Below are 13,688 nucleotides of genomic sequence, written 5' to 3'. Positions count from 1 at the left end.
TTTTTTTTTCGACTCCAGTATTCTTGCCTGGAGAATCTCATGGACAGACAAGACTGGTAAGCTACCGTCCATAGGGTTGTAAAGTGTCGGACACGATTTAGTGACTAAATGACAACAAACTGCATACAAAATTCATCTTAACCAATGATCTTTCACACAAAGAATAATGGCACAGAGAAGGGGTGGTATTGCCTCATAGTCATCTATACCTTAGTCAGTACATTGACAATCACTTTGAGCAGACTGTCCTTGACAAACTTAAATGAGGTAACTGCCTACAGTCTATCTGTCTGGTATATATTTTCAATAAATCTATTTGGTTCCTTAAGAAAGATGTATATTTTCTATTTCTTCCTGGTTTAGTCTTGGAAGGTTGTACTTTTCTAACATCAGAAGGAGAAAAACAAATATTGTATATTAACACATATTTATGGACTCTAGTAAAAGGGTACAGATGAACCTATTTGCAGGGCAGGAATAGAGAAACCAGGGCTTCCCTTGTGGCTCAAATGGTAAAGAATCTTCCTGCAATGCAGGAGACCTGGGTTCAATCCCTGGTAAGATCCCCTGGAGAAGGAAATGGCAACCCACTCCAGTATTCTTGCCTGGAGAATTCTGTGGACCAAGTTGCCTGGTGGACTACAGTCCATGGGGTTGCAAAGAGTTGGACGTGGTTGAGCAACTAACACATACACACACAGGAGAGACACAGACATAGAGAATAGATATGTAGACACAGGTAGAGGAAGGGGAGGTGGGACAAATTGGGAGAGTATATTGACATATATACACTACCATGTGTAAAATAGATAGCTAGTGGGACGCTGTTGTATAGCCCTGGAAGCTCAGCTTGGTGTTCTGTGATCACCTAGAGGGGTGAGATGGGGGTGGGGATGGGAGGTAGGCTCAAGAGGGAGGGGATATATGTACACATATAGCTTATTCACTTTGTTTTTGCAGCAGAAACTAACCCAACATGTAAAGCAATTATATTCCAATGATAAAATAATTTTATACGGGTCCCCTGGTAGCTCAGCTGGTAAAGAATGCACCTGCAATGCAGGAGACCCTGGTTCGATTCCTGAGTTGGGAAGATCCCCTGGAGAAGGGACTGGCTACCCTGTATAGTATTCTGGCCTGGAGAATTCCATGGGCAGAGGAGCCTAGCAGGCTGCAGTCCATGGGGTCGCTGAGAGTCAGACACCACTGAGCAACTTTCACTTCATAGAGATATAGCATAAAAAAGAAAGATGATGCATATCACCTATAAATTCAAAGAACTAGGTATATACACACCTCTTTCTTAAAAAATAAATACATGACTTGTCCCTCAGTTCTTGTTTTTGATATACATATGATGCATAATACAAAAGAATTGGTGGCATTTAGGCTAGAATGGGGAATATGCAAACACACATGTGATTTCTACCCTCCCTCCATCTTTGATGCTGCATCCCAGTTGTTTTCTTGGTCCCTTTTACATCCTGATGGGTTTTTCCCAGGATACTTTCTCTGAGGGATCTCTTTTGTTTTTTTCTTCTGATGGTAAAGCTAATGTCATAATGCTGTCTGAGTTCCATCTATGAGAAAGCAGAAGTTTTATCTTTGTTAACCATTTGGCATGTGGTTTGCTGATGAGTGACCCAACTCAGGAGCATATATAATTAGAACCCTCCATTTGGGGGAGGGAGGCTATAGCCAAGCATGGAAAATGCACACCCCACTCAATGTCGTTGATTCTATGCATTTCATGGTTACTGTTCTTGTACATGGATCCCCATTATTCTATCAGGAACCCAATCACAAGAAACTTCCAAAACCCCTAAGTAGTCAGAGGCAAACCACAGACAAAAATGGAAAACAAGAAGAGCTTTGTGAAGATTGGGTTCATCGTTGTTCCTTCTTCCCTCTGCCTCCGGTAATCATATATGTGCCAGGTTCGTGGAAGACTGCAGTAACGATGCTCAAGCTCCCAGTTCCTCATTTTTCCATGTTTGTTACAACAGAGGTGGGAAAGGGAAAAAGGAGGCAGAAACTCCATGGGGCAAACTCTTACCTCCTTTTCAAGGCATAGCTCATGACAATCATGTACCCACCTGGAAGTCATTATTTTAATTTCTCTAGACCCTTCTTCCCCAAAATGCAGTCTTTCTTATGGTCCTTATCAAGCGGTCTCGCATTATGGCAACCTGTAGTGCCACTTAGAAAGCTGTTGTCTCTCAGCCTCAAATCCATCCTTCAGTTCCTGGCTTTGGGCTGCCGGCTGGGCTGTTGCTCTACAAGCCACATGCTTTCTTTGCCAGCTGCTCCCTGTTAGGCTGTCTAAATAGGGAACAATAGAGGGAGACAGGAAAGCTAGAGGAGGAAGAAGAGCCTGCTCTGTGCTGTTAGCTTCCTGTTTTCCCGAGCTGTGAGCTGGAGGCTGCAGAAAATTCTGTCCAGTGGCAGCATGGATTCCAGTTTGTAGTTATCTCCATATCTCCAGAACCAGATGTATGATGTCCTCATCAGAGACACCAGCCAAGAGGCACTGTCGTCTCCGAGATCCAACTTCTGGTTTCACAGGCCGCCTCCTCCAAGCTCCTAAATTTTAATACTTCTACCCTCTTCACCTTTTGCCGCAATCCTCACCCTACTTCCTGCAACTGCTCACTCTGGGATCCTCTGGTGTCCTCTTTTTGCCTTTTCTGTTCTTACGTACCTACTGACTAGTTCTTCATAGAACATTTATTTCCATTAAAAGGAAACAGAAATCACATCAATTGTTTTAGGACACTGAGTGAATTACCCACGTTCATATTTTCTCCCGGCTTATCTGTGAGCTCATTAGCCATGCCAGATAGTAGTGTAAATATACACTACCATGCATAAAATAGACAGCTAGTGGGAAGCTGCGGTATTGCCTAGGGAGCTCAGCTTGGCACTCTGTGGTGACCTACAGGGGTGGGATGGAGGAGTGGGAGGGAGGCGGAAAAGGAGGGGATGTATGTATACATATGGCTGACTCACTTTGTCATACAGTTGAAGCCAACACAACATTGTAAAGCAATTATAGTCCAATAAAAAATATATGTTTGATTAAAAAGTCAGTAATAATACTGTTATCATTTACTGAGCAATTATCATGTATCTTGCTCTATACTATATCTTTGCATGTGATCTCATTTAGTATCCACAACTTTATAAAACACCTTTTAGTAACTTTATGTCACAGATGAACAAACCAAGGCTCAGAGAGTTCAGGATGAAGGGAGTTCAGTACCTGCGTGGTGCCTCAAGCAGGTTTTGAACCTGACTCCAAAGTCTAACCTCTTAAGCACTCTTTTAATTTGTCTACATCATGTTTGTACCCTAATTCTTTCCTCCCTGTTCCTATTAAATAACTTATTAAAGTAGCTGGGCTTATGTTCATTCAAGAAAATAAAAGCTTTCACCTCCTTTTACTGAATTAAATGTGTGATCTAGAGGATGTTTATGTTAAACCAGTCAGGAGAATGTGATGCAAGATCTGCCACTAACCCATTCATCTCCTTGGCCTTGAGGTGAGGTATAAGCTATAGAGTCTTTAAGGTCTCTGTAGATGTGTTATTTTATTTTTCTGTTAACCTAAGGGTGAAAAGAGGAGGAATTCTGTCATTTTTGTCAACACAGGCAAAAAATTGGAAAGAATGTCATTTCAAATTATGTATTAGACAAGAACCCGTGAAACATTTCCATGGCCAAAATGAAACATCTGCATTCCACAAGTTTTCTGTTTTCAGCACCAGTGCTGCCCAGGTTTTAACGTGCACCCAGATCACCCAAGGATCTTGCGAGACTGAAGATTCTGATTCAGAAGTTCTGGGTCATGGGCTAAAAGTCCGCCTTCCCACAGAGCTCCAGACCAGGATCACTCCAGCAGTAAAAATCACAGCACCATCTGTTGGGCATTTACTAGGTGCTAAGCATATTCTCTCTAATCTTCACAAGAATCTCATGAAGTTATTATTATTATTATTCCAAGTCTTCAGATAAGGAAACTTGAGACTGGGAACAAGTTCAGTAACTTACTGGTAGCCTTAAGGTAGAAAGTGGAAGGACTGAAATTCAAAGCCTTGTCTTCTGACTCCACATCCTTTTGGTGGGTATTCATTAACAGTGTGTTACAACCAGCCATGGAGAAGGGAATGGCAACCCACTCCAGTATTCTTGCCTGGAGAGTGCCACAGACAGAGGAGCCTGTTGAGCTATAGTCCATGGGGTTGCAAAGAATCGGACACAACTGAACAACCAACAAACACAACCAGCAAAGTCGTTAAAAGTAGGACATGAGGTGTGATCAGCAAGATCAGTACCTTAAGGTGTCAGAGTGGTGACTTTTATTAAATGCTTTGATACTTGGAAGTTAATCTGTTTTGGAGCGATTTGTGGAACATATTATTTAAATTTTGAACTCTTGCTTATACCTCGTCTACAAATATCACAGCCATTTCAGAAGAGTTATGTAGTTCAGGTATTATAATTGAGCAGTTCATTAGAACAGAAACTGTGATGGAGATAAGGGGGTTATGTATTTCTCTGTCAAACTTAAGCAAAAAGAAATGCAGTGGGGAATTGAATATGAGCATTAGCTTGCAGTGCTAACTAAAGCGTAAATCCACATTAGCACCAGTGACTTTAAACGGCTTCATCATTCATGGGTGCACAGATTGAAGCCAGATTAAGGGCAAAAAAATTGTTTTACCAGCAGCCCCCAAAGATTTCACCTATAGATGTAGATAATGAGCATTACCATGGATACAGGATAATTATATCACCTGAATAGACTCTAAGGGAATTGGAAAAACAAAAGACAAAGAAATAAGCTGAATGATTCATTTTTTGGAAAAATCTCTGCAGACAATTTAACAGTAAAGTGGGGTGACTAAGGAACACATACTTTTCATGCCCATATGTCACAGTAATATCTAATTAGGCACAAGGTGCCGGTGGTAGTTATAGAATGATCGCTGAAAGAAGGCAGGCTGAATAGAGAGTAGCTGGCAACTTGGTGGTCCTCTTGCTATGTTGAGTGTGCTGAATGTTGCAATGCACTGATTGGTTGTTTTCTTTTTCCTTTTTTTTCCATTTATTTTTATTAGTTGGAGGCTAATTACTTTACAATATTGTAGTGGTTTTTGCCATACATTGACATGAATCAGCCATGGAAAATTAGATTGTAATTGACTTAATTTTTTCCCCCAATAACTTCCTGGTTATAAATGAGGATGCTGAGACCAGTGCAGCAGGTTAAGCCCTTAAAGATGGAAGAAAAGAGGAAAAATAACCTGACTTGGTAACTCTGACTCAGGGTGACTGATCCTCTGTATTCTCTTAGCTCAAGTGTAAGAACCCACATTCCCAGAAGTGTAGAGTGGTGTAAACAGTGGGGTCAATGGATACTCATAGCTTGAACATAAGCTCTACTCATCAACACACCTAACTTCAAATCTCTCCAAAAAATCAGGAAGATCCTCTGGAGATGGAAATGGCAAATCCCTCTACAATGTTGCCTGAAATTCCACCAGGAAATCATGTTAGCTTAATGAAAAAAAACCTTGTCCTTGAAAAACAAGGTTATCAGAAGAAGCTGTAGTATTCTCACTATTGTTCTGGATGGAATTAAATTGTAGTCTCTAACCTGGCTGAAAGAAATGAAACTCTTGTAAGAGTGAAGGGAGTGTGGAGGTAGAATTCTGATATGGTCCCCAAGATTCCCTGATCCCATGGTGTACACACCCCGCTTAGTCCCCAGGACTATGAATACAGTAGATTTTACTCGTGGGATTAGGTTCCACTCCACAACACAGTGGATCTTAAGGAGATCATTCAGGAAGGTATGACCTAATCTCAGAGGTCCCTTAAATCTGGGTTTAGAGGTCAGAGGTAGAAGAAATCACAGATGGAACGCCCAAGAAGGATTTGATGGATCCTCATTGGCCTGAAGGTGGAGGGGCCATCTGTCAAGAATGCAGTTCATCTCCAGGAGCTGAGAATGGCTCCTGAATGATAGGCACCCAGGGAGTGGTGACCTTAGTCCTATAACCACAAGGATCTGAATTCTCCCAATGATAAGAGTACGCTTGGAAGTGGAGTCTTGCCAAGAACCTTCAGACGAGCATTCAGCCAGGCTGACACCTTGATTTTGGCCTCATGATCCCTGAGCAGGGAACCCAGCCATGTTGTGCTGGACTTCTTTATTTTTTAAAATATTTCTAACATGATTTACTGAATCATTTTCCACATTAATACATTCTTGTAATGACTTTAGCTTCCTTTTTTTTTTCCATGACGGTTATACATGTGGCAGCATTTATTTTCAGTTTATTATATATATGTAGTAAGGTATGTTGGATAGAGAAATGCTACAACATTTACAAAGTTTAATATATTCAGTTCTTTGTATTTTTTAGGCGATAGTTACTGTTACAGTTACCATTTTTAAAATTGGTTTATGTCTAATTGGAGGGTAACTGCTTTACAATATTGTGTTGGTTTCTGCCATACATCAACATGAATCAACCTTACGTATACATATGTCCCCTTGTGCTGGACTTCTGACCAACAGAACTGTGAACCAAAAAATCTGGTATTGTTCTAAGGCACTCAGTGTGTGGTAAATTGTTACACAGCATATACAAGAGTATGAAAGAGGGAGGGGCCGTAGGGACCTTTGAGCTACAGACTGGGAGAGGACAGGTGGTTGAGCTGGTGAGCAGGGGAGGCTGGAGAAGAGATGTGCAGGTCTGGTGGTGGAGGCAAGGGTCCCCAGGTAGGCAGTAAGTCCAGGAAGGTAGGTGCATACTTCAGTCGTGTCCAACTCTTTGCAATCCCATGAATTGTAGCCCGCCAGGCTCCTCTGTCCATGGGATTCTCCAGGCAAGAATACTGGAGTGGGTCGCCATGTCCTCCTCCAGGAAATCTGGACCCAGGGATTGAACCTGGGTCCTAATGTCTCCTGCATTGTCAGGCAAGTTCTTTACCATTAGCTCTACCTGGGAAGCTCAGGAAGGTGGGTGGAGGGCTCAAAACTTACAAGTTCCTTTGGATCTCTCCCTTTTTGGAATTAGAGTCATAAATTGGGTTTTAGTTTGGATCTACCATTATTCATTCAATGAGCTTAGAGTATCACTGTATCTGTCTAGTCCTCAGGTTTTTAATTTGTAAAATAAACAGATGAACTAATAAGGAACTCTTAAGTCCTTTTTTAGCAGGAACATGCTTTAGTCAGAGACTACCATCATTGCCCTAAAGCTGACCTTCTTGCCTCTAATCTCTTTCAATTTATCCTACAGAGCTGATGACATCACCCTCTTATTGAAAAGCTTAAAGGTTTAAACTCTTTAGGATACCATCCAAAATCCTTTGTGAAGTGACATCCAGTGGAATCTTTGTATCACAGACCACTACTCAACCTCTAAGCACTCCAGGTTCTACACCATCTAAACATTTCCCTTGTCTCAAATGTGATTCCAGGCTTCCTTCTTTCCTGCTTCACTCATAGTTCTTCTGGGATGAAATATTTCTTTGTCTGAGTGTGGTAATCAAGCTCAGCTAATTCATTAAGATGGGATTAGGTTATATTTTGTGCTACTATTTTAGAGATTCCCCAGTTATCTTAATTCACAGGAATTTTGTTTGGATTAATGTCAACTTTCAATTGTGGGTTTCCCAGGTGGCACAGTGGTAAAGAATTCTCCTGCCAATGCAGGAGACATGGGTTCAGTCCCTGGGTGGGGAAGATCCCCTGGAATAGGAAATGGCAACCTGCTCCAGTATTCTTGCTTGGACAATTCCATGGACAGAGGAGCCTGGCGGGCTACATTCTATGGGGCTTCAAAAGAGTCAGCCATGACTGAGCAACTGAGCAAGCATGCAGTTTCAGCTGTATGCAAAATCTTCTTATACATTTTATCAGATTTTAAAATTAAAGTTTTGCTAATATTAGGGAATTCCCTGGCAGGGTCCAGTGGTTAGGACTCTGTGCTTTCATTGCCAAGGGCATAGGTGCAATTCCTAGTTGGGGAACTAAGATCCCCCCACAGCATGGCCAAAAATAATAAAAGATGCAGTTTAAATGATACCTTTTCCAAGAAGCAGTTTCTCATCTCTCAAACTGGAAATAATTGCCGCCTTCTCTGAACCATAGATGTAATGATGTAATAGATGTATGTAACCATAGATATAATGATGTAATAGATGTATGTAACAATAGATGTAATGATTCTCCAAATCATCTGACTTGGTTCATAACCTTTTTGTGTAGCATTCACCTTCTATATGTATTTAATAGTGAGTACATGTATGTGTTTATATATAATGCATGGTGGTTTAGTCACTAAATCGTGCCTGATTCTTGCGACCCCATGGACTATAGCCTGCCAGGTTCCTTTGTCCATGGGATTCTCCAGGCGAGAATACTGGAGTGGGTTGCCGTTTTCTTCTCCAGGGGATCTTCCCGACCCAGGAATTGAACCTGGATCTCCTGCATTGCAGGCAGATTCTTTAACAACTGAGCTACAAGGCACGCCCACTATATATATTGCATAGGTATATATTTATATCTGATCATCTTTATTGTTTATAAATTACTCAAGGACTGGAAACTTGTTTACCTGATTATCTTTTCAGAAAGTGAGGAGGAACTAAAGAGACTCTTGATGAAAGTGAAAGAGGAGAGTGAAAAAGCTGGCTTAAAACTCAACATTGAAAAATCTAAGATCATGGCATCCAGTCCCATCACTCCATGGCAAATAGATGGAGAAACAATGGAAACAGAGACAGACTTTATTTTCTTGGGCTCCAAAATCACTGCAGATGGTGACTGCAGCCATGAAATTAAAAGACGCTTGCTCCTTGGAAGTAAAGCTATGACCAACCTAGACAGCCTGTGCTATGTTGCCTCTGGTCTGATATTCTGCCTGTTATAGTGAACTTGAAGGGCCTTTTGTGAAAGAACTTTTCCCCAAATGGCTTGGGTTTCTCTTCTCTAAAAAAAAATAAATAAAATCACATATATGTATACATGTATACATATATATTAATATGGACTTCGCGGGTGGCTCAGACCAGGGAAGAATCTGCCGGCAATGCAGGAGACCTAGTTTTGATCCCTGGGTCTGGAAGATCCCCTGGAGAAGGGAATGGCTCCACACTCCAGTATTCTTGCCTGGAGAATTCCATAGACAGAGGAGCCTGGTGGACTACAATCCTTGGGGTCACGAAGAATCACACATGACTGAGCGACTAACACTTTCACATATTAATATATATGTATTATTTGGAATTAACTTTCTAGCTTTTTTAAAAGATATTTTAGATGACAGAAATGTTAGCCTTGGGCCGTCATGGTGGCCCCCGGGAACCTCCAGGGCCTGGTCCTAAAAGATGTTGTGGCCTATGTTGAAGTGTGGTCAGCCAATGGGACAGAAAATTACTCCAAGACCTTTAGGAGTCAACTTGTGGATATGGGGGCAAAGGTTTCAAAAACTTTTAACAAACAAGTAACTCATGTTGTGTTCAAAGACGGGTACCAGAGCACCTGGGAAAAAGCACAGAAGAGAGGCGTGAAGCTCGTCTCGGTGCTCTGGGTTGAAAAATGCAGGGTAGCTGGAGCTCACACTGATGAGTTGCTGTTCCCTGCAGCCAACACCAACCAACACCTACCAAGCCTGCTTAAAAAAAAACGCAAGTGTATGCAGCCCAAAGATTTTATTCCCAAGACACCAGAAAATGATAAAAGACTGCAAAAGAAATTTGAGAAAATGGCTAAAGAGCTGCAGCAGCAGAAAACCACTCTGGGTATCAATGTTCCTGTCCTCTTATTTGAATCTAATGGCTCGTTGGTGTACAGTCCAACAGGTAAAGTCTACAGGGGCCACCACAGTGCAATGAAGAAGAGGCTGCAGGAGATGAAGGAGAAACGGGAAAACCTTTCCCCCACCTCCTCCCAGATGATTGAACAGTCTGATGATAATACTGTGAACTCTCTGCATGAAGCATCTTTGAACCTTTCACATGATACTTTGTGTTCAGACAACTCTTCTGCCGGTGGTCTGCCCATGTCTGCTGACAATTCTTGTGGAGGCTCTGCAAGTGGGACCCGGGAGAGGAAGTGGGGCGAGTTCATTACTGAGAGGGAAAGTGATCTGTGCGCTGCGTCGCCGGTGTTGCAGACAGGCCATGGCGGCCCCTCAGCAGCTCCCCATCCCCTGGGTCTCTGGACTCCTCCCAGATCCACCAGCAGTCCTCCCAAGGCAGAGACCCCCCAGCAGAGCAGGGCTGCGGGCAGGGTTGTCACCCCTGTCTCAAAGCCATCGCGGCCAGCGGCCCAGGGGCTGTCTGACGGGAAGAAGTGTTTGTCTCCTGTGTCCTCTGCTACAAAAGGCCGCCCCGAGGGCCGTGCACAAGCCATGGGCTCCTCCGTCAAGAGAAGGAAGACCCCGGAGAACTGGCCAGCCTCAGAGGAGGGGCGGAAGAGGAGGCGGTCCCTCAGGCAGCGCCCTGCAGCCTGCCTGCGGCTGTGGGAGGCGGAGAGCAGCCTGTGCTCTGTGCGGAGGCCCGCTGTCAAGAGTCTGGCCCTCGAGGGGTCCTCATACGATGATTACTTTTCTCCTGACAATCTCAAGGAGAGGGTCTCGGAGGGGCTTCTTGGGGAGCAGCTGCCCTCCAGCCCCTCTCCGCTCCGAGGCCAGAGGAGCCTTTCCAAGACCGAGAGGACCAGCCGCCTGGACAGGGCTGACCTCTCCCTCATCGGCAGAGGCCCCAGACCCGCCGTCGGTACCTGCTCCACGGCAAAGCCCGGCCCCTGCCTGGAGAGGCCTGCGCTCTCCGGGGCAGACGCGGGGCTGGGCGGCGGGACCTCGGGGGGCATGCCTGCTGCTGACGGGACCCCCGGGCCCTGTGCCCAGGCCGAGGCCCAGGGCGGGGGCGATGCCCGCCCCGCTGGGGGTGACGTTCCGCACGCCCCCAGTGGACTCGTCCCCCGGACAGGACCACGGGGAGACCCCAGCCCTCTGAAAGGAAGCAGGGAGGAGAGGAGAGAATGCACTGACACCCAGAGCGTGCAGAAAGAAGGCACGCCTCCCGAGACGGAGGAGTCTGCTGAGGCGCGCAGTGAGGGTGAACTGAACGCTGTAGGTGACTGTGCTGAGGAAGGATCCACGGAGAGGGAAGCGCCAGCCCAAGGAAGTAGAGAAAGACCCACCGATGTTTTAGGAGGTCCATAGTCGGCCCACCTGGAATTTCCCCTCTTTGGGAAGCCAGCAAAGGTAAATGCACTTTGCCTGCAGCCGTCTTAGACGGTCGAGAGATGCTGAAACTGCGGAGCAGCAAAGCCCAGTCTGTACATCAAGCTGTGCCTCTCCAAATCCTGATGTTGAAATAAAAGTCTTTTTTCAAAAAAAAAAAAAAGAAAGAAATGTTAGCCTTATTACTATTATTCAAAGACAGACTATTTATTCTACATTTATCCATCCTTCTCTCCCACCTTAATTAGCAGGGCCCAGAATCCCAGAACCATTCTATCAAACAGATCATTGTAATGGACATTTTAGTTGTCTCTCTGTCTCCACCACTGCACAGTCTTATTTTTAATTTTTAAAAGATTTTGGCCGTGTCCTCTGGCATGTGGGATCTTAGTTCCCTGATCAGGGACCAAACTTGTACCCCTTGTATTGGGAGTGTGGAGTCTTAGCCACTGGACCAGTGAAAAGTAGAAAGGTAGAAAAGTCCCTCTACCACTGCACACTTGCATGCAGACTTTCTCATTCTGCTCACAGGGTGAGGCTTCTTCCCACTTGACCATTTCTTTTTGCTTTTTCTATTTTTTTTCTAGTTCTGTTTATAGCTTTCCTGACAGTTAACACTGGTGTAATTTTTTTTTTTTTACAGTGTAACTTGTTTAGTGAGAGACTTTATTTTTTGGGGCTCCCAAATCACTGCAGATGGTGACTGCAGCCATGAAATTAAAAGACGCTTGCTACTTGGAAGAAAAGCTATGACAAACCTAGACAGCATATTGAAAAGCGGAGACATTACTTTTCTGACAAAGGTCCGTCTAGTCAAAGCTATGGTTTTTCTGGTAGTCATGTATAATAGAGCTGGATTCTAAAGAAAGCTGAGCACTGAAGAATTGATGCTTTTGAACTGTGGTGTTGGAGAAGACTCTTGCGAGTCTCTTGGACTGCAAGGAGATCCAACCAGTCCATCCTAAAGGAAATGAGTCCTGAATATTCTTTGGAAGGACTGATGCTGAAGCTGAAACTCCAATAATTTGGGCACCTGATGTGAAGAACTGACTCCTTGGAAAAGACCCTGATGCTGGGCAAGACTGAAGGCAGGAGGAGAAGGGGATGACAGAGGATGAAATGGTTGGATGGCATCAACGATTAAATGGACATGAGCTTGAGCAAGCTCTGGGAGTTGGTGATGGACAGGGAAGCCTGGTGTACTGCAGTACATGGGATCGCAAAGAGTTGGACATGACTGAGTGACTGAACTGAACTGAACTGAACTTGTTCACAATTATAAGTCTACCTTGTTGCCAGGGGCAAGCTGGAGTCATTCAGTAAGTGCTTGTTGGACATTCTGTAAGAATGACAAGACATTGAGAAAACATTTCAGAGAGAAATAAAAATGCCCAATTTTCAGGAGATCCAGTCCATGCGTCCATAACTTCTCTGTGTGATACACCAATAAACAGCTTGAAAGCTGGCAACACAGCTGGCTGGAGTGGGTGCCAAGGAAACAGATGGTGATGATGCAGGAAGAATGCTCTCCATCGCTTGGCATTAGACTCTTTTGATATGTACCAAAAATGGAGATAGAATTGACAGGCACCAGGGTGACTAAAGCAGGCTGTATTGCCACCACTTGTCAGCTGGAATATTTTAAACACACATCGGTGATGAACTCTTTGGACTTACTTGACTTTCTCCCACATTCTCAAAGGACTTTTCTAGAAAAGTACTCCCCTAGTGATGGATGGAAAAACTGAGGTCTCAAAGTCAGTATTACTGAGGATGACTTCACTGGTAGCTCAGAGAGTAAAGAATCTGCCTGCAATGTGGGAGACCTGGGTTCAATCCCTCAGTTGGGAAGATCCCCTGGAGAAGGGAACTGGCTACCCACTCCAGCATTCTTGCCTGAAGAATTCCATGGACAGAGGATCCTGGTGGGCTACAGTCCGTGGGGTCACAAAGAGTCAGACATGACTGAGTGACTGACAGATACACATATACATATATATAGCTTAAATATGGAATCATTTCTAAGATCAGGCCTCCAGAAGTTGAGGTTTCGGTGTCCTTCCTTTTTAAAACTTTCTTGAAGACAGTCACATCAGCAGGTTGTTGCAATAATGTGGTATATTCCCTCTGTACTTGGTATCAATTCTGTTTTTTCCTTTTAAGAGAGAAACTATACAGAAGGGTAAAGAGTAGACCTAACAGATGAGAGAGAGGCTTGTTGTTTAGGGTTTAAAAGTCTGCCAAACTATTTCAATGCATCTGAGCCAATCAGCTATCTCCTCAACTGGCTGAGTTGCAGAGGAAGCAGGTGATATACAAGAAGGAGAGTCCATAGTGAAATACCTGCTCGCAGCACCTGAGTTTTCTGCACCTCAGTACACCTCCTATGTGGGATGTCGTGTGTGTATAAAATTGATCTTT

General features: G+C 43.9%; 1 protein-coding gene across 1 annotated transcript; it reads left to right on the top strand.

The window, feature by feature from the left end:
* The first annotated feature begins 9,364 nt into the window (after window positions 1–9,364).
* On the top strand, window positions 9,365–11,418 carry LOC122425818 (microcephalin-like). The gene has a single exon (XM_043444459.1). It carries the CDS (start codon window positions 9,366–9,368, stop codon window positions 11,244–11,246), a length of 1,881 nt encoding a protein of 626 aa, XP_043300394.1. The 5' UTR covers window position 9,365; the 3' UTR covers window positions 11,247–11,418.
* Window positions 11,419–13,688: the final 2,270 nt, after the last annotated feature.

Source organism: Cervus canadensis, chromosome 23, assembly GCF_019320065.1.
Source record: "Cervus canadensis isolate Bull #8, Minnesota chromosome 23, ASM1932006v1, whole genome shotgun sequence".
Lineage (NCBI taxonomy): Eukaryota > Metazoa > Chordata > Mammalia > Artiodactyla > Cervidae > Cervus > Cervus canadensis.
The sequence above is the reverse complement of the archived record's forward strand: the minus strand, read 5'-3'. Positions and strand labels throughout refer to the sequence as shown.

Excerpts from the sequence above, each read along its gene's own strand:
- LOC122425818 (XM_043444459.1), top strand. The coding sequence starts at position 9,366 with ATGGTGGCCCCCGGGAACCTCCAGGGCCTGGTCCTAAAAGATGTTGTG.